At 42.7% G+C, this 27,736-nt stretch overlaps 1 protein-coding gene across 2 annotated transcripts in view; it reads right to left on the bottom strand.

The window, feature by feature from the left end:
• Positions 1-27,496, bottom strand: part of Prrx1 (paired related homeobox 1) — a 66,968-nt gene extending 39,472 nt beyond the window's left edge. For both annotated transcript variants that reach the window (XM_057770241.1, XM_057770242.1), the window contains exon 1: positions 26,427-27,496. In XM_057770241.1, coding sequence (XP_057626224.1) covers positions 26,427-26,667 — 241 coding nt within the window. In that variant the 5' untranslated portion in view covers positions 26,668-27,496. The remainder of the gene's footprint in view (positions 1-26,426) is intronic.
• Between the last annotated feature and the right edge of the window lie 240 nt (positions 27,497-27,736).

The following is a 27,736-nucleotide window of genomic DNA, read 5'->3' as shown; positions in this document are numbered from 1 at the left end:
TTGCCCCCTCCGTAAGCTAGAGAACCCTGTGAAAATCTTTACATGAGGCTGGATTGTGTCTGCCAGGAACGTGAGCGAAAGAATTCTGGCTTCCAGAATAGCTTTTGGTTGGTTACTTACAAGGTTCGGTTTTGACGTTAACAGTTCTGTAAGTCACAAGAGTTTCCTAATTTCGTTTTAAGAACGGACTCGGCCTTTCTCCCGCTTTCCTGTGGTGGCAGGTACTACAGAAAATGCGAGTGAGAAAATGAAAAGTTATGGTGTTGAAATTCCGATATCCTTGCACCTGGAAACCAGAGTGCGCGGTAATAAAGTCCCTCTGGGCAGCAGCTCTCCTCCAGGAACTACAAAGGCTTCCAAAAATTAAAACTCTATTTGTTCCTTGGCATCTCCGTGTGGTGGAAAATAATGTGCTCACTTCCTGCGGCAGGTAGCATGGAAAGTAGGACTCAGATGGGTATAAATAGGACCAAAGTATTGTCCCCGACCGTTGTTGCTTTGTGAGCACAAACCCACCTGAATGTCACAGGCTGCTGCTGCTTTGTAGCTCACTGCATCTCCCCGCTCCCCCTAGGATCAGATTTCTCAGAAAATATATTTCCTTTATCTTCCATCCCATCTTGTAAACCTTGGCTGATTCAAGGCCTAACTAAGCCTTTCATCTTTTTTATTTAAATTTTTGAAGAAATCGTAAGTAATAAAGTACCATACTAAATGGGTTACCTACCACCCATAACGCTATCTGCACTAGGAAATCTGTATTGCTAAATGTTTTCTTTTAGGAGACTGACTGAGCGGATTTTACTTAGCACACATATTTTGACATTTTTGCATGATGGTTTTAGTAGCAAGAAAGCAGAGGATTGTTCTTCTCTTGACCCCTCCGAATGCAGGGCAGTACTTCCACGTCCAATAGCCTGCTTCCCGAAGCCTGCTTCTGAGATTGGTACATGCAAGAATTACATCATAGTGGAATTCGGTCACCCTGACCCTAAGAGCACCATATTCCAGCACTCATCTTATGACCCCCTCTCCCTAATCACATTTGCACGCTGTCTCTGCTCTTTATAGTAGATTTAAAACCTTTATACAGCATATTCTATTTTGCAAGTCATTTATCAATGCTTATTCATCTCTCCTTGCCTTCATTCCTTTAAGGTAGAACCCTGTGATTAGTTATGATGACAAAGCCATGTTATGTAGCTTTTCTGGAGCTTCTGTCCCCTGAGAACTCTCCAAATATTACAGCACACACTGAGGTCTTCTGAAATGGCTTAGGTCACAGACAGAGCGGGGCAATGCTGTGACTAGCCTAAGTGGAATAAATTGAAGGTTGGGTTGGAACTGGCTCAAGACGCGAGTGTTAACATGCCTGACTATTTAGGAAAAGTTCCAGGATCACTTAATGATGAAAAGCAATAAGCCTGTCAAAATTTGCCTGGAATATATATAGGATTAGGCCAGCTCCTAAAATTTCCCAAGGTACCTCTGGGTCAAGGACTTTCTGCAGAAGGTACGCATTCTTGATGTTATAAAAATTCCAAAAGTCTTAGTTACAGAAAAAAATATAGTAGTGGCAATAAGGGGTGGGGGGGGGGGAAGGAGAGAGAGCGAGAGAATGAATGGGAACAAAGGCTTTCTTTCTCTTGTTTCCATGAATGTTATTCAGGGAACCTGTATTAATTCCCAATACTTGTCATAGATTATCACTTCTAGGGAAAAAAAAATAAGATCCTGCAGCTAGGATCAATCCAACTGTTAAATAGTAAGAGAACTCCAGTGGTCTGAAATAAAATACAGCTTCAACTGGTCTTCAAACACACCTGGGTGATTTAATAATAATGTAAGATGAGCCTTTCCAAGGGAAAGTTAGCTACATTCTAAAATAAAATACAAAAATGAATCTAAGAAAGTTATCCCTATTTATGGAGAAAGGAAGGTAAGGAGGGAAAGAAAGGGTAGAAGACCTTTTTCTCAGTGATGTCAAAATTCATGTAAGGGGCAAGTCTATAAAAGCAAGTTCATTTCCATTAACTATGATTCTCTATCAGCAGTCCCTGAAAGTCAATACTTTGTATCTGACCCCTAGATTCCTAGTAAATACTTTTTGTCCAATTCATGTTGGCTTCTTGGCCACCAACACATCTCCTATATGTCATACATTCATTCAAGGCAAATAAATACTTGGTGAGCAACAGTTTCTGGTCCTGTGAACAGCACGAGAGGAACAGGAGCAAGGGAAGGATGGACTTTGCTTGAAAGCTTCACCCTGCTCTCTACTGTTCCTCGGTTCGGACTGGAAATACTTTACACACCTGAATTTTACTAGGTAGCTTTCCCCTGGAACCAAACTATCCTGAAGGGACTACTGACAAACACGTCCCCATGCCCTTGTCCTTATCCCTGACAGTGCCTGAATCAAGCTCTCTCCCTGTTTTCTCTTTAACCTCTTACTTTATGAAATGTCCATCCCTCCGAGCAAGGAGCTTCCAATTTTCATTTTTATATTCTTTCCATACTCACAATTGTAATACCATTCTGGCACATTGTCCAGACTCCCAAACTTAATCTCTCTGACCCAGTAAAATATTTGAATATTAAAGCTCAATTTACATCACAATTGGAGCTGTCACACGAACTCTCAAATATGAAGATAAATGAGGAAATTAAGTTTCATCAAATCTGTGTTTGTTCAAGTTCTCACATGCAGACCCTACACTGCTGCTAGACATGGTGACGTAAGTCTGTAATTCTAGCATTTGGGGGACTGTGGAGGGAGTGTGAGATCTGCCTGGGCTACATAGTAAATTCAAGGCTAGCCTGGGCTACTATAATGAAACAAACAAAACCAAAACAAGCAAACAAAAAAGCATGTAAGAAAATGAACAAATAACTGTACTATTAATGTTACTTACAAGATTGACTATATGTAAATGCTTAGACCCAACCAGCTTTTCTTCTACATACTGCACATGCTTGAACAGCCCTTGGGCACAAAGCCATGTATTAAAATAATTTCCTTAATGCACATTTTCCTGTGTTCAGCTTCACGTGCATGTCTATCCTGGTATTTGTTTCTTCACCCAATAGAATGACAGCTCCCTTCTGTAAGCATTGCCTTGACTTTAGCTTCATTTTTGATTCCATAAAATACGGCCAGTTCAAGGATTATACATCTAATTGTCAGGCAGCAGGACCAGAGAGGGAGCATCTGCAATGGTATTGCTAGAGCTTACTTCACTGTGTGGGTCATTGTAAGTGGGAGGGGAGGAGTTGAGGCCTTCTATATAACAATATGCTAGTCCAAATGGCTATCGTGATCTGCAAGTGCAGTAGGTATCTATATCTTACAAATATATATGTGGGTCTATGTATATATATGTACATATATGGTACACAGTCTGCTGAGAAAACTATTTCATTCAGATGGGTGATGCTAACCTAGTGTTTCTTAGTCAAAATATAATGAAATCAATCAAACCTTTGCAAGGTTTCCCCTTTTGATTTGTCTCTCACACTCACACGCACACACGCACACACACACACACACACACACGTTTGTTCTCCAAATCTCAGGGGTCCTATTTAATTTACACCATAATCTAAACTGCCAACCCCCATGCATCTCACAGCTCACCTCACATCGCCACCTGGTGCCCAAAAGCAAGAAAAATACCTAAAAAATGAAACATAAAAATAATTTTTCTTTCTTTTTTTTAGATCATTTTTAATTTGGTCTATGCTGCCCTCAACCTTGCTAAGTAACCAAGCATGGCTTTGAACTCCTGAACTCCCTGTCTCTATCCCCCAGAATACAGGGATTGCAAGTGTGGGCTACCATGTGTGGCCGAACCGTGGAGCCACGTGCTGACAGTGCTTCTGAAAAGTTCTGTTTTCTGACATAGACATTCCGTCACAACCAAGACCCAAATATAAACCTGTTTCAGAAGCCAAGCTCATTTCCATTCACGTCTTTACATAACATGAACACTTTCCAGTTCCTGTGCTTCCTTCCCCAACACACCCCAGGCCTCAAAGCCTTGCTTATCAAGTAAACTGTACCAGTGGTTTATATTTCCTAACCTCAGGCCATGTAGCCTGTGATTTAAAAAAAATACTTATTTTATTTTGAAATTAAATTTACTATTATTTTGGTGCTCTAGAGACATTTGTTTCATAAAATAGCAGATTGTAGATTTATTTAAACAGTCTCACAAATCTACATAAGCAGTACCCTGTTTCAAAAAAATAAAACTTTACTGGTACATAGATTTCTAAATTCTTAGTAAACTTAAGCATGAATCTAAAACGAATTTTCAAGGAAAATTAGAAGTTGGAAAGCATTGAAAATATCCGACTTAAAGCAATCTTTAGAATAAGTATGAAACATCTAATGCTTTTTTCAAAAGAATTGGTGAAATTAAAGCATTTTTAAGAGAAAAGTCAGGGGGAATCACCAAGTTTAATTTTCAGTCCAGTGTGGTCCAGTTCCAGAAAAGAATAATAACATTATATAAATCACAGTTTTTCAACCCCAAATTCTACTTTGAGTGGTCTAAGTTCCTCTTTTACTTTGTGGTTTCAAAGTCCCTAGGAAGCTCTAGGATTTATTTTCCTTCCAAAGATCTCTAGGTTAGTGAAAAAAAATAATAATTATGGCAACAACTGATGGGAACTTTAACAATGAATCCAAAGGTCCCACAGTGGATGGGTGTGGTGTCTACATGCCTGGACTTCTGTTTACCGAAGAGCAGCAAGTTCTCATCCAACTGTGGGGCTTAACTTTGTGCAAAATCCGTGTCCAAACTCCCTTCCTTTCTCCTTTCTTTTTTTCTTTTCTCTCACCGCAGAGCTTCTTGGATTGAGTAGAAGTATTTGGTCACTTGCTCTTTGACCTCAGAGTCTTCTGAGACTATATATTCATCTGAGAATGAGTCCCTTTAGTTACCTAAAGTGTCCTCACACTAAATTGATTCCAGATGTTTACAAATATTTCAAGGAAATATCCACATACCTTTTATGGCTGAGTGATAAAGGACTCCACAGTGTCTGTTCTGTTGTAAAATGAGCTCCAAGCACTTAGTATTTTAAAATAATCTTTGATTTGACAAGGACCCACGACATGGCAGGCACTGCAGCCACCATACTAAAACATTATCTTATTTGGTGTTCACCAAAGAAAACGCTGTATGGGTGGGGTTATAATAATCTCCCTTTTAGAGAAAAGGGAAGGAGGCTCAGGGAGTATCTCAGAGCAAACAAGACAGGAAAAAAAAAAAAGGTGCTTCCAGCTCCTCAGTCTGCATCTGTGGGCTGCAACTTTCTGAGAAAACTCTCAACTGTTGGTTTAATACAAGACAGACTTAAGAGTACTTACAAGAGTCTTGAGGCATCCCTAAGTGTCCAAAGAGTCTGTCACAGAGAGCAGAGAAGACAAAATTCCTATAGTTTCAACTAGTGACATCAATCGATATATATGTTCACTGAATACGCATTGGAAGGCTGTGAAGGCCTGAGATTAGTGTGCCTTTATTGTTTGAAAAACAGCTGTTACATTTGAGGTCCTGAAATTTTCCTGTCAAATGTTTATATTGTTCTTCAGTCGTAATATTCTGACTTATTCTGAAAAAAAAATCAAATGGTCAAGATGATCTTTTACTTTATTAAACTTTTTTCATAGAAACTATGCTTTTTACTTAACATTTTGACATTGAAAAAGGCAATTATTAGTAAGAAAACTCTAGTGATTTGCTTTTGAGATGAGGCAGGACACTGCCCAGTGGATATTTCATTACTCTACTTAGGCAAAGACGCAAAGCATGATGAGTTCTGAGCTCAGTGAGTCCTGCCTCCATTACCCACAATAAACAATGGTCCAAAACGTTCTGTATCTGTACTTGGAAAGCATTCTAGTTTCTTCACTTTAATTCATTGTATTTATCTGGGACGTTTACACCTCTGATTAGTTTTGCCTTGGTGTGTTTACATGAGATTTTTGAATTATCAAGGACATTGAGAATATAATTCGTGATTCTAGAGAAGCTAAATAAGAAGGTGAACCCAAAGAAAAACATATAAGCATCCCCCTGAATATTAACCTTCATCAGGCGATGAAAGAAGACAGAGACAGAGACCAACATTGGAGCACTGGACTGAAGTCTCACGATCCAAAGGAGGAGCAGAAGGAGAGTGAGCACGAGCAAGGAACTCAGGACTGCGAGGGGTGCACCCACACACTGAGGCAATGGGGATGTTCTATCAGGAACTCACCAAGGCCAGCTGGCCGGGGTCTGAAAAAAAAGCATGGGACAAAACCGGTCTCGCTGAACATAATGGACAATGAGGACTACTTAGAACTGAAGAACAATGGCATTGGGTTCTTGATCCCATTGCACGTAATGGCTTTGTGGGAGCCCAGGTAGTTTGGATGCTCACCTTAATAGACCTGGATGGAGGTGGGTGGTCCTTGGACCTCCCACAGGGCAGAGAAACCTGCTTGCTCTTTGGGCTGAGGAGGAAGGAAGACTTGATTGGGGGAGGGGGAGGGAATGGGAGGTGGTGGCAGGGAAGAGGCAGAAATCTTTAATAATTAAATAAATTAATTAATAAAAAAAAAGAAAAAAAAAGAAACTGATGGTGAGATAAAGGAATTATAAAACATGCATGTGAGGGAGAGTTGTCTACTACTGTAGATTAGCCAAACAGTTCATGAGGTGGGCAATTCATATGCAGGAGATTAAGAGGTGAGCGTGCTGGAATTTCTCTCAAGGAAGCCACTGCACACGCTGCCGCAGCTTGCTCTCTTCCACCCATGGTAAATGTCACCCATACCTGCCACCTCGTCCCCTGACCCCATCAAATAGCTCCCCCAACCCCACAAGGCTAAAATTTAAATAAGTGTCAAGAATGCCTAACCACCTTTGCTGGCCCCCTCCCCAAGGCACTATAGGACTCTCAGACTCTTGGCCTTGCTGCAACCACAGGATTATCTGAAGGAGGGGTTTTTTCCTTGTGGTTCATTGTGCCTTCCTGTTCCTTCTTCTCCTCAAACCGCCATGGCTCCATTTAAAGAAAAGATGAATTATAAAACAGCAGCCTGCTTTTCCTTGTTTGGGTTCTTGGTCTCTTAGGTCAAAAGTTTTCTAAGCTTTCTTTAAAAAAACAAAAACAAACAAAACAAAACAAAGAACCCAGAACATTTAAAAAATAGCTTGTGATTTTTTTTTGCATGTGTTTTTAATTAAAAATGTGATTTTTTTTTCCTTTTTTGGTTTTTCGAGACACAGTTTCTCTGTGTAACAGTCCAGGCTGTTCTAAAACTCACTCTGTAGACCAGGCTGGCCTCAAACTCCCTCAGATCCACCTGCCTCTGCCTCCCAAATACTAGGATAAAGGGTGTGCACCACCACCGTCCAACATCAATATTTATTAATGAGTTTTCAATCTTTTAAAAATATTTTAATTATACATATGTGGTTGTGTCTGTACACACGTGTGTGTGTATGTGTGTGTGTGTGTGTGTGCGTGTGCGTGTGCGTGAGTGAGTGCAAATCTCATAGAGACCAGAAGCTAGAGTTACAGATGGTTGTAGGCTGCCACCTGTAGGTGCTGGGAACTGAAGTTAGTCATAACTGTTAAGTCACCTCTCCAGACTTAACTTCAAATCATTTTTAAGTGAGTTAACACTGGTGAAGAGTCAGACTTAAAGCCTCCTAGGCAAAAGGTCTACATTTTTAGTTTGACAAAATAGCATGTCAGCTACTAAGGAGATCCATGAGAAAACACTCATGCCCAGAAGAGTTCTCGTGGGATTGAACAGGCATCTGACCATCTAAATTTGCTTGTTTCATGTTTTTAATATTCTTAACTCACAATGTTTAGACTTGTAAAAAGGAAACACTATTTTGCTACACAGCAGCCCCATTCGAATACCACCTCCTCCCAAAAGCCTTCCTACTGGGAGATGTCAAAGAGTTCCCCTCTCGGTATATGAGAGTTTATTATTTATACAGAAATTTCCATCAGACCTCATACCATACATAGGCCTCTTGGTTTAAACAAACTTAAGCAAAAATTATCATTTTTCATTTTCTTAATATGCAGGAGAGACAAGCAGTGGTATATTTAGTCAGAAATGCAAGTGGAACTGAGATCTCAATGTCTGACTCCAAATCCTAAACTCTTTAGTCTCTATCAAAATGAATGTTTTTCAAATTACCAAGAGTGGGTGAAGAGGCTTTCATTCCTAACTCGAACTCTCTATGTTTGTCCTGCAGAATGCCTGACTTCTAGTCAGCCTTCTGCCCCAGCCAGCTGCTGGTCCAGACTGGAGTTGCCCTTTGATGGTACACCCCAAGCTCAGGCTACAAGCTTGACCCCGCCCCCTGCCGCATCACCCCATGTCCTCCCATGTCAGGAGATGAGCAGGGTTAGTTCGGTCAGCCACAGTAGGTATAAACTAGCTTACCTCACCCAATTTCCCCTTTTGTTTTTCATTAATGAAGCCATCTGCGAAGGCTCAGAGTTTGAAGACATGAATCTCAAATAAACAAGACCTGATGAAGAAGCTGATCTTTTGGCCTTAGGCAAAGTACAGATTAAATTTTCTGTGCTGAGCAGCGAATACATTTTAAAAGTCGTGGAATATGTTAGAAGATTCAGCAGAATCTGAGACAGAGCCCAACCTCCCTAGCATACAGGTCCCTGACATCTTGCTGGCATATGCATCTCACCTTTTCTTCTCTAAAGTTCCTACCACTCACTGTCTTCTGAGCACATTAACCTTCCTTCTGGGTCCTGGATGCTCATGTTTGGCTCAACTTCAGAGCCTTCCTACCTGTCCCTTCCCTCCTCTCATGGTTATCTCCTTTATTCATTCATATTCTTCCTCAAATTAGCCTGTTTCGTTTTTTTTAAATAGAACTCACCCGTAACTAAATTATTTACCTGTTTGCTTTTTTACTTATTTATCACTTTCCTTCCCAGAAGCACGCAAGTTTCTGAAAAAAGGGCAGTTTTTGTTTGCTGTTGAAGTCGCAACAACTTGGATAATGACTGGGATGGCCAGTACTCAGTGCAAATGTGCCAACGCGGTGTGAAAAATATGAGAGAAAGAAAGAAAGATTGGAGCGGGAGTCTGCAGTTCCTACCGAGTTGATTCCACCTCCTGCTTGATTGTGTCAGCAAATGTTACAAACCTGGATGTCCACAATTATGGGCATCTGTCTAAACGTTGATGGTTCAATACATTGTTTGCCACTTAGTTTCTCTTCTGTGTTCTTATTTTCCTCCCAGAGACCTCTGAATCAGAAGGGAGACCAAGACACTGTACTCTACGGCATGCTTTGAGAGACCACGTGTGTGGCAATTATGTAAAGGATGCTAAGAGCATGTGCAGGAGATTTGGAAGACAGACGATTGAATAAGGCAGCCCAGATACTAAATTCACTGCATTCTAAATTAGGCCTGGCATGGGTCCTACACCAAAGAGGAGGAAAAACTTACCCACTTCGTCGTCACTATATTGTCACAAAATCACTTCTGTCCAAGACAGCAGCACTCTGGCTGCCCCCACCAACTCTAGAGCTCAACTATCTCATACATTTGCCAATCTTTTTAGGTTTCGTGGGAAACCAATCCCTACTTAGAACATCACATTTGAACAAATGAATTTCCAAATCTAAAGAGTCAAGTTAGAGGTCACTGTGAGAATCTTGCAGGTAAAATCCAGTCTACAACTTTAAAAACCTCGTTGCTTGTATGTGGGGTGCCTGGCAATTGGACCAGGATCTGTTCTTGGTGCATAAGCTGCCTCACCTTGGTGTGCCAGACATTGTTGACTTCCCATGGGAGGGCCTTACACTTTCTAAGGTGTGGGTGGGAGATGGGTTGGAGGGAAGGTGGTGGGGCAGGAGGGGTAATTGTGGTTGGTATGTAAAATATAAAAATAAATAATTAAAATATAAAAAAAAAACTCATTGCTACCTCAAAAGAGGTCATACCTAGAATTTTGAATGTTTTTTTTTTCTAATTCAACATTAGACCTGACACAAATGAAGAGCTTGTTTCCATATCTCTGTGATAGGTAGGTCCACGGGCGTCTCTTTTAGCCTCCAATAGACTTGCAAAGAAGATATGTCACTCCTCTTTCATAGACCTAGAGACAGTCCAAAGGAACTTGATGGCACATGTAAAATCATGTGGATGCCAAGATTCATGGTCAAAGTCTCATCTCTCGGGCTCACTCAGCTTCTCTAAAACTCACCTCCAGCTCAACACCTTCATTTAAGTTACTTAGCCCTGTAGTTAACCTCAGCTCATCTAGTTAACTAACAAGTCTCTGTCATCATTAGGGGATTTTCTTGGTAAAGTCATTTGTTTTCAAAGGATTCTTGACAATTTTAAATGTATAATCCCAGGACATGACCTGCTCTCACAGTGTCCAGCTCAATGTCTACTGAATAAATGCCACGAAGAACATGGGTCCGGCTCCACTAGAAGATACTGGAGAGAGTATTGGAGAATAATGGAATATAATGTACCTGAGGGGTCAAGACTAGTTCTAGTCTTTGTCAATAGCTAGCTTCAAGGCTCCAGGCAAGAAGATCAGCTTCTACCAAGTATAGGACAACATATAATATATGTACATATATGTTATAAACATATATTATATGCATTATATATTAGGTATAACAATAGCTACCATTTAGCCTTGTTATGAAAATGTAATGAGCTTAATTAGTAAAAAAAATCACCCAGCAAACTGTCTGTTTCATGATGAGTGCTCAATAAATCTCAGTTTCTTTTCTTTAGTTCTCTTATCCCAGTGAGATATCCAAAGACACTACATAAGTAGAATCATTTCTAAACTTCAGGGACAAACACAAAAGACATATGCAGGCAAGTCCAGAGTCTCTTTACTTATCCAGAAGCCCTCTTTGCTGACTCACTGATATCACTTACGCACTGGTGAATTAACAGTAATAGAATCTTGTTTCTCAGTTGTGTTGTAGAAGGTAGGATCCGATTATTTGTCTATGGGAACATACTTGTTACTCGGCAAACTGTCTTCAAACCAGGAGTCATCTTTCATAACTACCCACCCCAAATAGGAAGATTCATTGAGAAGGTGAGTCAGCCAGGATAAGTTCAGGACAGTCGTAAATAAGATCAGCATCTGCAAGGCCTGAGGCTTGGGATGTCATGACACTTGCTGAATGCCTTCTGATGTACTCGATTATGAAACAAAGAGATTTGCAGAAGCATAACCACATAGCTCCCCTGGGTAGGCAGCCAGTGTGCTCACAAATGATTAAATGTAAAATAAACAAGAGTGAGCTGTGAATTATGGAGTTGTAATTCCACCAACAGGGTTCCAGTGATGTCATAGACCACCAGAGCAAAGTTTGTGTCACCAAAGGATCCCAGATGGCTTAGAGGCCTATAACTCTGTAGTGTAGTCTGCTACAGACCCGGATGCAGGAAGGCTTCTGTCCCTGGTTTAAACTCATCTCATATCTGCTAGGGTCTGCCTTTCTTGTTTCTTTTCTCTGAGTTTACTGAAGTCAAACTCACTCTGCTTTTCTAAAAGTAGTTCCTTCTAATCAGTCTAATATTTTATCAGTTGTCATAATCCAACAAAAAGACCATGTGGAGACCAGTCTACTCTGACATACACTTCATCAGAAAGCATGCTTTGGTATTAATAAAACATACATTCAGGGAAAGATCCTTGAAACATACTTAAAGAGGAACATTGAAGATATATGTAGCCTCAATACATGCCAAGTCCAAGAATGTCACTAATGCGATAAATTCAGTTGCCACTAAACGAGCTACGTTTGGGAAAGTTATAGTGAAAGCTCATCTATAGCCTTCTCATAAATACACATCCAAAGGGGGATAATTTAGACCAAATTTAATTTAAACCAAATAAGAGTAACCAAATTTCAAAGCTTTGCAAAATCTGTGCTTTGTCATCTACCTGAAAGTGAGGAAATACTTTATTTTTTTAAAGAGGAAGAAGGGGAAGAGGATGAACGCCAGCTTTCCAAGGACAGGACACTTTTATGTGAGAATTACTTAGACTTGAAACTGAATTGCAAATGCAACTGTCTTGTGACAGGGTGCCACTTTTCAAATGTACGCTTAAGGGCTAAGTGCTGAGACAACAGTCACCTAAGCCTATACCCAGGGATTGTGTATTTCTGCAAAATGTATTTCCTGTCCTTCAAGAACAGTGCTATGTGTCCATAAACATGGTGTGCATGCTTTTTATTTCTTGTTTGTTTGTATGCGCATTCATATATTCAATAGCAGCTTTAAAGCAACCTGTGCTAGGAAAAGAACTGTGGCAGCTGCTCTGAGGTCTAACCATCTGCCTCTCTTTCTTTGTTTTCCAAACTGGATGAACCTAGATAAATACGTAAGATTGGCGCTTAGAGTTTAAGTGACAATGGAATACAAAATATTCAGCCTCTGTCACAAGGAAATGCCTTAGCCTGTGACTCTCTACCAATTGCTATGGACCAAACTGTTTTAAATTAGGGCTTTCAAACTTGGTATCACTTAAAAGTTCATCATCTGTGCATGTGGACCTTGGAGGAGGGTTGAAGAGGAGGGGAGAGGCAGGGAGGGGAGCAGAGAAAAATATAGAGCTCAATAAAAATCAATTAAAAAGTTCATCTGTGATATTTAAAATACTGCTTTTTGGAAAGCCTCATTCACTGGGTACAATGGAATAATAAATGTATCCCTTGGATCATTTTATTATCACAGGTTTACACAGGAAGGAGTGTGAGTGTGTTAGAGAAAGAAACAGATGATCTGGTGTGTCTCTATTTCTTTCTCTGCAAATCAGTAAAAATTAGCAGCTTTGCAATAGTGTATATAGCACATCGATTATGAAAACAAGGGCCAAGAGAAGGTCTTTCTAGACTCTATGCTCCCGAAAGAGAATGGTAACCCAGAATTATCTGTGTACCCTACCACAGACTGCATAGATCAAAAAATAAAGACTGTCTTTTAGCAAACATGTACAAATGCTTCTCACCCTATAAGATTGCCATTTATTTTCAGCAGATCTGTCTAATCTTTGCCTCATATTCACTGAAACTGTTTGGGGGCATAATCTGCCTCACTCCCCAAAAAAGCAAATGGCAAGCTGCTTCCTTGGACCACACTGGGGAAGGCACACCAGTCTGGCAATATGCTCTTCTCAGAGTGCCTCACCCATAGAGACTGGTGTTCCCCACATGTGCCACAGCTGTGAGCAACACAAATCCACTGCTTGCAAATGCCAGGGAGATCTGATTGTTAGTGGCTTGGCAAAGAAAAAAAACAACAAAATCTTAGATATTTTGTGATAAATGCGGTCTGTACATATTCTAGCCTTATTAGATTTCAAAGAGGAATGTGAGAAAACAGGTCACATATCAGAGGGAGGGTTTAATGTTTATATTATGCAACTCATTAGGAAATTGAAGCCGGAGACTAAAAGGGCAAACTTATGTGTAGTCATAGTTAACATGGTATTATGACTGTACAAAATCTTAATAAGCCCCAGAGAAATCTCAATGAAGTAGCCAGTGCTGCCGTAGAAACATGACAACTTGGGAGAATGCTTCATGGGGGGTCCCTGGGAACTCACTAAGTCAGGTCTGGGTTTAACAGTCTCAATACTTTGTATCCTAAATGTGTATCATAATCTATGGAACATTCAGAAGCTCAGTAGAAAATAAAGGGATTTGCCTCCCAGTCTGTAAAGCCCATGGTGATGGCTGAAGCAGATGGGTATTAAGGATGCTCCTGCCCTCTTCTGAAGCACTTAGGGTTCAGCATGGCTATTCCTCATGGAGAGAGGAAGAAGCATGGACTGAAAAGGGGCTCTTACCCAGAAAGTTCTAGGACAGACACACGCCTAGCATTCCTGGTGGCATTTGTGGTGGGGCCTTGTGAGCGTCACAGAAAACCATGAGGCATCAGTTTCTAACTGTGAATTAAAAACGGATGTCTGCTTAGTCACTCAGCAAATGACATGCGGGAAGAGTTTGACTTTCAGAGTATGGGAATATTCTAATTTCAGTAGTACGAAATGGCCTCCAGCATTGACTGGGAAACCACACTGAATATATAAGCAAGCTGGGGAGAAACGATACTTGTCAGGGATGTTTGGAGAAGTGCAGAAAAAGAAAAAGGCCAGCATTTATTTATGCCTATGACAGGAAGTGTGCTGGAGGACTGATCACTTTGCGATTATTACTCTCTCTAAGCAGTGAAACTCAGTCATCCATATTAATACATGTAGACGAAGCTTGAGACCTAGAGATTTCTACCAAATCAAGTTATAAGTGGGATCATAATTTGAATAGAGAATTCTCTGAAATCACAATAAATACATACAAATTGCTAATATCCCTAAAACCCAGATAAAATATTTCTCACTTTTGTGTGTATAGTTTCTAGGTAGGGAATGAATTCAAGTTCTCACACATATTAATAAGCACATGCTCTCCTAATCACCTATGTTGCTAGTCCCAAAGATTTCTCACATTTTGAGAACTTGGCATAAATCTAATGAAGTGTATGTTTATTTTTTTATCTTTTCTTGATAACTTAATCTTGAAAGTTCTGTATTCTACCCCTTATGGTTTATCAATGCACATATGCTTAGCCCTTTTTATTTTATTTTATTTTATTTTATTTTATTTTATTTTTGTTGTTGTTTGTTGAGGCAGGGTCTCACTATATACCTCTGACTGTTCTGGAACTCATTATGTAGACAAGGCTGGCATCGAACTCACAGAGAACTTCTTGCCTCTGCCTTCTGAGTACTGAGAGTAAAGGCATTAGCCACCGTGCCCAGTTGATTTTTCATTTAGTTTTAGAAGTACAAGTTTTTCCTACTGCATTCCCATGAAAGAGACAGGCAGAGCAATGGCTTTATCCTAAAGAATGGGATTACTTTTAAAAATATTTATACAGCATAGTGACATTGTTGTAAAGTAGCTTGCTTGATGCCTCCATTCCCAATTTACCTTGTTTTCTAAGAGAGTGATGCAAGCAAACTAATTTGGTTGATATCAAGGGTAAAGGAGGAGAATTTTAAAATATGAAAATGGAATCAGGAGAGTGAGTCACTTTACAGTAGCAATGCAACTGAGATTCTATACACAAGCAGACTCCCTATCTATAAACTGAAAACAATTACCCTAGTTCCATCCACTTAAGAGAATTACTAGAAATAGCAAGTATGTGTCTTTAATGTTTGTGGAGTAGGTTTATACTTTATATGGCTTTATCTTCCATGCATTAATGCTTTCAATACTTCATGACAAAGCAAGTAAGCCATGCAAGTCATTAAGGACACGGATGAAATAAGCCAGCAGTGTAAGTAAATTAGGTCAGTTGAAATAATGCCACTTCCAGACCTAAACCAACACAGGCTAAATTTCCTCTCTGCTCGAAGTAGAGCTGAACCTTCAAAACAAACAAACAAACCTCAAACAGGGCAGAAAACACATATTTGCACCATCTCAAGAAAGCAGAAAAATGGAGGCAAAGGAAGTGGGGAAGAGGGAGATAAACATTTCAACAAAGATCCTAAAAAGAATCGCACTCAGGAAAATTGCTCCTTCCCTGAGGGTGGCGGAGAACAGACTGTAAGAGTCGAGTGTGCAGAGATATTATTTTCTGTTTCTCTTGTCAGAAGGGATTCAGTCTTTGAAATATGTCTAGCTGAACTGCAGAATTCAGCTCCATGATTAATGAACAAAATTACATTTTATTTCTTAAATGTGTCGGGGATTCATCCTGTGGTCTTCCCCCGGTCTTGAGGATTAGAGCGGCTGGAAGGCACATCTGGTTCAGGCAACCAGCTCTCTGGGTGTTCTTTCTTCCCTCCTTTAGAAGAAGAAGGCAATGTGGGGAACTGCAGAAACTTTTATTGGGTAAGTGTGGTTTTTTAATTCTCAAAAATGGTGCTGACTCTATTCCCTCTAATGAGAAAGAGAAAAGTAATTATTAAGATCTATAAACTATATCTAATTCACAAACAAAAGCTTTTATTTAGCATAGCATTATACCCCTTGTTAATTTTCCCCCTCAATACAATGTTTGTATTCATTGAGAAAGTATTTTAATGGCAATCTGCCTTGGAATGATTTTTAAATAGACTTCATAATAACAATTTCATATCTTCCTTATAATTATCACTTTAAACAAAAACTCATGTCTGGATAAAATTCAACATCTTTGTTTTTTTTTTTAATGCTTCTTACTTTATCAAAATGTCTTACTGGGTCCTGAATCTGCCACTGTGTCTATCATTCTACAAAGCACAAAAGAATGTATGACTTCCAATATTTAATAAAAGGAAATGCAAGATCCAAGAACCTACAAAAAAAAAAAAAACAAGAAACCATGTTGGACTCCACTTTGTGTCCACTTGGTGAGCACGCTTTACCACTTATGTCAAAAAATAATCCTATGGAAAAATCCCCTTTCAGTGTGGTCTAGAAGCATCCTTTAGATAGATACGAGGCAGGCTTTTCCAACTTCAGAATATGTGTGCTCATGTCTAGAGAAGGTTCTCAACTAGAACAGGCAAAAGGAAAAAGAAACCATTTCTTCTGAAAGCTGGAGATGCCTCCAGTGGAAGCTGAGAAGGCTGAGATTTGACTGCCATGGAGGACCAAGGTTTGCATAACCCTCGGGAGACATTGTTTGCATGTTTATTTGTTTAACTTTCCTGATGAGAATAAGCGGGATAAATGTTTATATGTTTTCTTGTTTAAAGGAAACCGGATATTTGACAATGGGCTTAAAAACTCCTCTGCTGATTAAAGAACCACCAGTCATCCAGGATGCTAATACCACATCATCAAAAATTGTTTAGACAAGACTAAAAGGAAAAAACTTCAATGTCAAAATATTAACTGTATTCTCCTCAGGGTAGTGAAACAATGGCAACTTCACTTTTTCTTTTGAAATTTTAATGTAAATAAATATAGCTATCTAAAATACATATGTGCCACTCTTGGTTTTTACTTTATAAGAGAACAAACGATCAAAAACTTTGCAGATAGAAAGCAGTCGGTAGAAGGCCTCCAGGCAGATGTGTCTACATAGTATTTGAGGAAATATGCCCCACCCCACAGTCTCTAGTCTTAAGAAAATGCTTAAGGCACATTCACAATCCTAAAATATTTTGAAAATAAGTAAACAATACATGTGAAAGCACTGAGTGTTTCTAGAATGTGCGCTGAGGAAAGGAATTTACAGGAAGGGGTTTGCAGGGACCAGGATTAAGCAGGGGCGTCCCAAGCGTTGTGGAAATAGAACCTTGGAAGGTAACACGCGTAGTGTGAGCCCTTCCACATAAGAAGCCAAGAGACAGAAATGAGGCTCGCACATAGGAATCCACTGCCTAGCATCTGAGGGCAGAGCTGCAAGACAGCTTCTGTCGGGATTTAGGCTTATGAACAGGGCAAGTTGCTGGGGCGGGATGGAAGGAAAGATTGTAGAGAATGGGTTTAAGAGAAAATCAAAGTCAGGGTAAGCCAACCATCCTTGATGCTGAAAAGGTTGAAAAGCGTTCTAATGAAAGGTGGGAGATGGGATTTTTAAACGATGTATTCGGGGGGTGAGGGGGGAGAAGCCATCACCAAAACTCTCAAGTTGTGTGTTAAGGATTTGGTCCACACCGTTCTCATTTCAACACCTGTGCATAGGGAAAGACAAGGATGCACTGTGGGGAAATTGACAGGAAAGGAGGAGGAGGAGGTGGTGCAGGTAGACCTGCCAGCGGTTTAAAGGAGGGGGGGTTTGGGTAGATTTTAAAGGTAAACTCGCAGGGAATTAGAGATGGAGTCAGCAAAGGCCTCAGGGATGACTGTGACACCCTTCGGGTTTGCCATGTGTTGCCACCTAGGGAAACAGGAAAATCTATCAAAGTTAGGGAGTCCCTCGCTTTGCTATTTCTGAGGCCAAAACACTTTAGTGACATTGGATCAGCAATGTCAAGTAGGAGGCCGCATCCCTAGCTCTGCCCCTTCCATAGAATCCTAAAGCTGTGAGAGAGAAGAAGAATCTACAAATGGCTGCCGACAGGAAGATGGGCCCGGGCAAAAAGCAGGAAGTGGGAAGGAGAAACTAGCATGCAGAGTACTTCCGTGCCATAAGGATGGCTTTTATTTGGAAGTGCTTACTTAGCACTAGCGAGCACAGACAACTAGTTGACAGCTGTCTACATGTCATGGCTGCCATGAGCTATGGCAGCATTTGTTGAAGAAAAGCTGCTAGGAAGTGAAAGGAGTGTAAGCATGCAAATAATTATTTAATGCTGCTCCCTGGTCTGGATTAATTGTGACGCATGAAAATGGCAAGGTGCAAAGATTTAGAATCAGTATGTTTTCCATTAGAACCTTCAGTTCTGTGGAACTAATCAATGACCCCGAAAAGAAACCGAATACAATAAACAATCTCCCAAACTCCAATCACCAACAAGTTCTTCACTGAGGAGAGGCCGGGTATGGTAGTGCGTGCCTATGATTCTAACTTACAGGAGTCAGAGGCAGGAGGATTACTGTAAGTTCAAAGCTAGTCAGGTCTGTGTAAGAGTTCCCAGATACCCAGGGCTGCATGTGAGACCCTGTCCCAAGAACCCCCAAATTAAAAATGAAATAATAAACTGAGTTAGCAGAGAGAAAGAACGCAGGTAGCTATCGGGTACAGTATACCTACTTGAGCGCGACACCCCTTTCTTTCAGAAGATGCCAGAACATAATATTTAAGGGATGCTCAGGCAGAGGATACACAAAGAAAAGAAAGTAAAAGGGACAGGGTGCTGGAACACAACGCTCTCCCCACCCACAGGGTCCAAGACAATCCTACTGACCTCTTGGCAGCCCGGCACTGAATCTGTAGAAAGATTGCAAGGAAACATAAGAAAACGTGTTTCTCTGCATGTGCCCACTTCTGGCCAGGCCCTCGACTTTGCCCATAGTGAAGGCGGACTGACCTTAGCACATTCTGGCACAGGGTTCTGATTGAGTTGTGCCCTTTGGCCTTGAAGTTGTATTTCTGATTCTCTTTTGAAAAGATTTGGCCTCCTTGTATGTCCTCAGCATATAACTGAGAGAGCACCCATCTGTTTTTATGCTTATTCATAACTGCACCTCCTTCCAGCACTGTGAGGTCCTTTAAACTATAACGACATGAGTAATGAGGATAAAATAGCTGAATGGGTTGAATGTCCTCGCTCTCTGACACAGAATTGTGGGAAAGTAATCCCCCTCACAATTCTGGCCTCCTGTTTCTACTTCTACTGAACATCTAGGGTCAGATCATCTGGAAAAGTTCGCATTCAACGCCATTTATGCTAAGACAACAGTATCTTCATTCAGTCATTGTCCTTCCCCCAGAGTTGCCTCACCTCACTCTAGCCATCCTTAGGTAAGAAGAGAATTAAAAGAACTGTAAAATTTACCAGGGTGGGGGTGTAAGAATTTACCCTAAAGTTCTTCAGGTTTGACCATAAAGGGTCAGATTTGGGGATTGGAAGTCGTTTCAAGTGTTCAGATTTCAGTGCCACGCAAGTGTTGGGGCATTTTTTGCCTTCCTCTCAAGGAAAAGGGTTACCCTTACTCCAGGGGGCCAGATTTCCTGCCCTATTTGAAGACTCTAAGGGTTTCCATTACAGTCTGAAACATCTTGCTTATACCAGCCAAGATTCTACCTCCTCCTTTAAAACCTCCAGCACATTTGGACACACACACACACACACACACACACACACAGACAGTTACATTCACATTTGCAGGGCCAATCCCCGCCTGCTCCCTAGAATCCACACACCAGTTCTAGAAGCTATAACTGAAGGGCCAGTCTTCTGGCCCTACCTCCTACTACCTCTTCCTTCTTACCCTGGAATCTTGATCAGAGTCATTTCAAAGGAGCTGAGGAAAGTAGCCCTCTTCCCTAGCAGCTCTCTCCATGTTTCTGTCAAGCTACATATGCATGGAATATATTCATACAGTCCCTGAAGTGTCTTCATGCTATCAGGATTTGCTGTGTTCTCCTGGCCTAGGACTGGAGTCTTTTTTAAGGCAAAATAACCTCAGCCCTGGAGAACTGCACCCCCTATTGGAAAGAAAAGGCAAGGAGGAACCAGTCAGACTAGGTTGGTGGTCCTACCCTGCAAAATGCAGGGATTTCTGGACCAGCAAGGAGGGGATATAGGTGGAGTAGGCAGGTTTGCATCTTTGCTTGGGCAGAGACAAAAGCAATTCAAATCAAAGGCACTAAAGACTGTGTTTTGAAATTAAAAATCTTTGTTCAATTAATTCCTCTTTACCTGACACACACACACACACACACACCAGATTACTGCTACTTCTCATGAACATTCCAAATTTATTCCTTATTTGAAGTTGAGCCTAATGAAACAAAAAATTCTCAGGAACTGAAACTCTCTCACTCTGCAGAATAGCAAAGGGTTTTGTGCATTCAGGACCCAAGAATGTATGTGGTCACAACTCAGTCCTTGTCCCTGTATTTGAGGACACCACAGAGGACAGAATTCTAAGATTTTGACTGCCCCTGGACTCTTCTCAAAGGTCACTGTGAGTTTCATTTGACATGATTTTTATTTCTTTCACAAGATGTCCATAAGTGGCTACCAAGAGAGGGATGACATCGTTCCTCTAAACTACCAAGGCTGTCACCCTCTGTAATCAGCTTCTCAGATTTTTTTTAATTAAGCAATTTCAATGCCAATGAAATACTGTAATTTTTAAAAATCTTACTGCAAAATTGATATGTCATAGAGGTCTGTATGAACAACTATTTGAGACTTCTATCTACGGATATCAAAAACTACTAATATTCAGTCTTCAGGAGAGACATCTTTCTGTGAAAATAAATTTGCTAACTTACTTAGAAACACCCATGACTGCCCTGCTCTCCTTCCTCTGGTGCCTTCCACTATACTGGCCCAACCAGAAGCCACATTTAAAAAAAGGAGGGCACGGTGCTTTGCTGATATTTTCATTACCGTTTGAGAATATTGATTTTTTTTTTCACTTGAGCGTTGTTAGCCTGCACACCAAGGTCTTTGATTTTTTTCCCAAGAATCCAAATTCGTGTGGATCGATACCATTATCAAAGACATCTACATCTTCTTTCTCTTGATAAAGAGGGAGTTACAGTATAGGAAACCCGTGGGAGGTGGTACCTCAGCATCAGAGAAAATCAGAGAAAGGAAGGAGAAATTTTGGTCAGACACAGGGTAATGCTCTGCATGCAGGTAGTTCTCGAATTGTTGGGACACACAATGGCCATAGAGAGCTGGGCACTTAACAACAATAAAATTAATCATTTTTTATACATGTGTCTAGCCCTTAAGGTCCCTGTTATTAAATTTACCAAGACTTAGCTAGAGCATGCTGAGACCCATATTTTACTTTTCTTTGGGAAGAAGAGTACTGTCCAACTAAAACTTTCTTCTCGTCCACCCCCAACACAATGCAAAACCTAAACCTATCTCCTTTTCTATGAATACCCCATTCCAGGTTCAAAGTGCTTCCTCATGTGGCTCTTCCAAGGGGTTAATAAAAAGAACATTCCGCAGCATGCAAAGAGGATGGAGCCTTAAGCTGGAGGATCCCTGGGGTCACAGTGCAAGACCTGAAGGCACAAAAGTTTGCAACAACTGGGTAGCAGCAACTCTAGCGTCCTCCCCACGGAGGGGTTGGGGTCTGCTTTGGCGGGAGTCTCCCCCGCCGCTGCGGTGGGCCGGTAAACACCACAGAAGAAGACAATTGTAAACTCTTCAAAATAAAACAGTTGGTCTAGGAACCCTCGTAGCCGAAAATCTACAGCTGTCAGCGGGTGCACAGGACTCCACGCCGTCGGCCTGGAGCAGCGGACAAAACTCTTCAGAACTCGGTCCTGGGTAGAAGTAATACAAAATCTGGGACTTGAAGTCCGTTCTATCGAAAAGTACCCGCTGCTTTGGAATTGATGCTTCACCTAGGGCACGAGCTGGCATTGGTGGTTTAGGGATGATTTATTCACTCCTGTTGTAAAATCTAAAATGATTGTCCTGGGAAGACAAAGGAACCACTGACCAAGGTGCATGCGATCCACTGCGGAGTCTGCCTTGCTACCCAGGGCCCTGCCTCGAGGGCCTCTTAAGAAAGGTCACAAATTGCGGAGCAAAGGCTATGGCTAGTATAGGATGCTACAGGGTATTGGAAAAGGTTTTACAGAGAATGAGATCCGGGCAATGATGACTAGAGTTGATTATCTGTAGCCTCAAAGAGTCTGCTCAGCCTGAGCCCTTGACTCCTATGGGGCCCAATTCCCTAACAACTTCAAACCCCAAGTCGTCCTTGGTCCCCAAACTTCGAAGTTACTGGATTGTCTTTTTCTCTGAAAATTTTAAATGGAGGCCACCAGGCTCTAAGCCTCTGTGCGTAAAATAAGCAATTCACCAGCCTTTGCATTAAACTTAATGCTTTGGGGACTCCCTTGCTCCGGAATTTCATCCCCTACTCCCATAAAGAGAGAATTTTCCAGGCCACCCTTAAAATGACTTGCTTTATTATCTCCATCTTGAATTAAGATCTTTGAGGCCTGAATTCAAATTCAGAGTACCAGCGCGGGGCATAAATCCCAGGGTGGTGCTGCGAAAGATACTTCTGGCGCCATAACTATTGCGAAATGAGACGCTGCGGGTGGAGAGAGGGAATTGATATTATTTTGATGCGGATTTCAACTGGGGAGCGCCCTAGAGAAAGTTCCCGCTCTCCTGGGCGTTTCTCTGGCATAGAGGAATTGGGGAGCTGGGCCAGCAAGAGTGGGTTGGTGGATCTGGAGGGCGACCGTCTGCCTGCGTTTACACCTCTCCCTTTGAGACAAATCGATTTCCCGCGCCGCTGTTCCGCATTTGCATCCACCACGGCCCGGGACCCAGCTGTGCCCGGGTGCACACTTAGCGCTGGCTGGTGAATGTGTGCGTGCGCGCGCGCGTGTCTAATTGACTTTCCGTCTACCTTTTTATGACTACATGTGTTTCCAACAAAAGGTCTTATTAGGACAATCTGGTTTCACTAATTTAGAGGTTGGGAATGTGGAAGGCAGGCCGTGTTTTTTTTAAGAGTTTGCAGAAGTTGAAATTAAGAAGTTGACAGAGGGATGAACTGTCCTCCCGAGAGCAGGTCTGCTTGATTTTATGAGTCCTTACTCTCCCTTCTTACTTATCCCTGCTCTGCCATCACCAGCGTTCATACACCAAACGTTCCTCCACTGGTTTAGCCGTTAAAGGATGCGAAAAGATTGAGAAAAATACACTGGGAAAATAAAAAATAAAATCAGTTCTTCCACTGAGGGGAAAACAGAGTGAGAATAAGCCCCCACCCAGGGGAGGAGGGGGAGAATAGATAGCTGACTTACTGTAGGAAGGGTCAATAAGGACTCCTTACTTTTTACAATAGAGCTGGCAAGCAGAAGCATCTGTTGGGTGTTCCCATCTCTTTGAAGGGAAGGGTCTGTTTCTTTCCCACTCTGAGCACCTGATGCCCTGTGAACTTCCCCATCCTTTGTGACCCCAAGTGTGACCCCTAAATCCCTTACAGTCAGATCTCTGCAGTAGCTCCCCTCAATGCCAGACTCCCCTCTTCTCTGTCTATAATCTGAGCTTTACTGCCGGCCCCCAAGCTAGAGAACCGGAGATCTTGACTTCCAAGTAGCTCACAGTTTTCTCTGCTTTCTACCTGACATCTAAGAATAAGGATGGGGTTCCATGGGGCTGCTTGTCTTACCAGACAAGAGTCTCCTGTTATCACCCCCCCATGGAGAAGAGGAAGTTTGAGAAAATTCCACTAACAAAAGCAACAGTTTCTTAGTACATCCCTGCGGGTCATCTCCCAGCAAAGGCAAAGTCAGCCTGTGCCTATGTGTAGTTTCCCTGAATTCTTTCTCAGTTTTAGGTGCTTGTCACTTATACCCCTTACCACAGCCAGCATCTGTTGAGTAGTGACTGTCCTGTTCAGTGCATCCTTTCCCTAGGCTAACCTTAAGAGGCTAGGTTTCCTCTCTGGGTCCTCTCTTCATTGGCCTCTCTATTTGTTACAAGTATGAATGAGATAAGGCTGGGTTTGATGAAGGCAGATTCACAGAGTCCTGTCCCTCTCTCTGTGGGCAAAAGATTCCCCAACCCAGATGGAAACCTTACACTTGTCCAGGAGATTCCTAAGCATAATGTGACCTTGGTGGTTCTAAGCCCAAGTCTCATAAAAACTATTCTCCAGTTTCAACCAGCCTCAGGGCAGCCCCTTCAAATGAGCTCCACAGTGGCCTCGTTGGCCTAGGTTTTCTGTATCCCTGCTGTATGACCAGGACTCTCCTCAACTCCCTTCTCCTGTGGTTTCCTTAAAGGAGAAAAACAAAGCAAAGCAAACAAAACCACTACTTTCTGTCTGCTTCCAGCCCCACAATTTCTGATACTGACTGCCTCTCCCTCCATGGCTTTTGCTGGCTGAGGCCAGCCTTGGTCCTGCTTTTCCTATGCTCCAGCCTTCTCTTGGAACAAAGCAATACTGGCCTCCTCTCTCCTGCCCACATTGGTCTTCTCCACAGCAGTTTCCTTACAGCTTGTTTTATGTTGGGGTAGTGTGTGTGTGGTGGTGTGAGGTTCCAACATCCAGGTCTTCAAACAGTGCTAACTGCCGGGACAGATCATAAGTCGTAGAGAAACTGCCTGTCACAGAGCAGCTACAACTGGGGTTCCAGGTACTAGTGTCCTTGTCTTTGTTTTTTACATTTTCCCTAATGAAAGGTTTTTTTTAATAACCGTAGAATTTCATAGCCCATTTCGTTGGTGCTTCAGATACCCCATCCGCGAGATACCAGCTTCTCCCAAATACTTCCCAGAATGACTATAGTTCCAAACCTAGTCCATACCCAGGGTTTGGGGACTCTGATTCTTCCTGGGTGTGGTAATTCAAATGGCTACTTCAAACCTCTTCATTCAGTTTTTGTGGCACTCGGTGGACGGTGGACCCGATCAAGAGCTGACTGTCCCCCAGGTTACTGCCCTCTGAACTAGTTAAATCCTAGCAGACTGCAGAATTTAAGGCAGAACTAGGGGCCAGTGCCCTGAACTGACTAGTGCTCTCCAGTGGCCTGCTTCAGGGAGCCTGCCCCACCACTGTGCCTAGGTACCATTCCCAGCTGTTTCCGATGCCAACTTGCTTCGAATGTCTTTTTAAAATTATTATTTGGAAGTCTAAGAAGGCCAGTGTCTTGAGAGAATCATAGACTGTCCAGGGGCCGCCGAACTACAAAGTTCATGAAAGAGTCATCAGCATAAAAAGATAAGGAAAGAGTCATTTTCAAACTTTCTACCGAAGGGAAATAGTATCTCTCTGTGTGCATCTGACTAGAAGCCACTTGAGATGAACCAGGTGGCAAGTGTGCTATATACTCAGGGACCACCACGACACATGCTTGTGGCCAGTCTTTTTGTAAGGGCAAAGTTAATAAGTCTGAGATGAACGTTTCGTGGAGAGGAGGTGGGCAGTGAGCGAGGGTGGGTAAGGTAGCTTGTACACTGACGGGTTTTCTAGAAATCTAGGTGCCAAAAGGCCGCGCTACACTAGGATTTAGGCCTGCAACCCGCGATTCCCGGTGCCCCTTTGGTGCTAGATCGAGTTGGGCAGAGTTTTGGATTTTGCTACTAAAGAACATTCTTCTAGCTTCACCAGGGTTTGCCCTAACAGATGGGCTTTTGGCTCTGGCTCAAAACTGATTCACGGATAGAAGTGACAGCAGGGGGCAGAGAGCAAGGCTAGGCTACTAGGGCTGGGCATTCCCGTGCTGCCCTTGGCCTTTTCCAGGCCAGGGTCACAGACACTGGCGTGTGCAACCTGACTAGCTTCTGCCAGGTTCCCTTGAACACAGTGCTTTTCCTTCAGCCCCACAGAAGAAGCGCTCCCAAGGCCCACCCAGCATCTTTGTAGGCTGTTTTCTATAACAGAGGTGGCTGTGCAGTCTACGTTCTGGCCAGACCGCTCCTACCCTGGCACGGACGCCTGCGAGATTTCTGGCCGCTGCTCCTGCCCGAAACCGTGATGCAGGCGGCTAGGGACAGTCGTGGCCGCAGAGTCCCTGCCTGGGATCGCCTGGCCTCCCAGCGTCCCTGGGCCTCCGAGTTTCTCTCCAGCGTCCGCTAGGCTTACACACTTGGCGGAGCCCTCTTTTTCTCAGCCATCTTTCTGTGATCAGCCACTTTTCCCAGGACTCTTAACTTCCTCATCTTCACCTCTTCCAGGAACCTAAGTCTAGAACACGCTCCCGCCGCCCTTCCCGGGCCTCCACCCGCTGTCCCCAGTACACACTTCCCGGAGCACGCGCCCCTCACTCACTGTCCTGCTGAGGGGTGTCGCTGCCACTGGTCAGTCCCGGTGACTCCAGCAGGCTCCGGCCCGCCTCGCCCACACTTTCGTCTGCCTGTGCCGCCACCATGTCCCCGGCTTCCTCCAGGTCTAGCAGGTGACTGACGGAGAAGTTCTTTTTCGCCTGCAGGGTGTCGAGGTTGCCCGGGCTGTCCAAGCGGCCGCCCAGCGCCGGTTGCCGCTCCAGAACGTGCCCGTAGCTGGAGGTCATGGTCTCCCCTCCAATCCCACCCACCCCCCTCTTCCCGCTCGAATCAACACCAAACGCTGTGGGCGCGAGGGGGGAGAGGAGGCGAGTGGGGAAGAAAGAGGGGGGAGTGGAGAGAGAGAGAGAGAGAGAGAGAGAGAGAGAGAGAGAGAGAGAGAGAGAGAGAGAGAGAGAGAGAGAGAAAACCCCCTTCTGAAAAGCAGAACTTTCGGCACCAGTAACTTTCCCGCAGCCTCGGTTGGTTCCCTGAAGTCAAGTCCGGCGGGGTCCAAAGAGACAATCCACACCAAAAAATTAAAAAAAAAAAAAAAGTTATCCTGTGCTTAAATCAGGAAGAAAAAAGTATCCCTTCGAACTCTCAAAAAGCGTCCACACACAGACACTAAAAATAATAATAAGGGGAGAGAGGAAAGGGGAGGCCAGCAGGGCGGGGGAGTTAGGCAAACAGAAGAGAGAAGAAGGGGTGGAGAGAAGAATCAAAGTGGGTTAAAAAAAAAAAAGGTTAAAAAAGTTATTCCCCGGCAAGAGTTCAAGCACCAACAGAAGGAGGCTTGTTCCAGCTTTAAAATGTCTTCAAGAAAGCGCGTTCCCCTCTCTGCACTCCTGTGGATTCTCGGGAGTGACTAGAATTTCAGGAGAGTGATGTCTTGCAGATGTATTAGAGGGCAGGATTCTCACTTTACTTTTCGTAAGGAGAAAAAAAAATAAGAAATAAAAAGTAAGGCTTTAAGAGTCAGCAGAGGGCGGCGGGTCCCCCCTTCCCTTCTCTCTCTCTCTCTCTCTCTCCCCTCTCAGTTGAGTTCCTCTCCCCTTCTCAGTCGGATCAAGAAGCTCTCTGGCACTTCAAAAGGCACAGACTGGCATGGAGAGGAGGCTTTGTAGGGAATACAAGAAAATTGGAGACCCCTGGGAGGGCAGATCTCCACTTAATGGGAGCCTGTAATTACGTGGCAAAGCCTTTGTGCGGCGCCTGACGTTTTACAGACCCTCTTTCTCCATCTCCATCTCCTTCCTCCTTTCCCTTGGACCGAAAAAAAAAAAAAAGGTCTGATTAAGAAAACCCCCTTTGCGA

This window comes from Chionomys nivalis, chromosome 5, assembly GCF_950005125.1.
Source record: "Chionomys nivalis chromosome 5, mChiNiv1.1, whole genome shotgun sequence".
In the NCBI taxonomy this organism is placed as follows: domain Eukaryota; kingdom Metazoa; phylum Chordata; class Mammalia; order Rodentia; family Cricetidae; genus Chionomys; species Chionomys nivalis.
The sequence above is the reverse complement of the archived record's forward strand: the minus strand, read 5'-3'. Positions and strand labels throughout refer to the sequence as shown.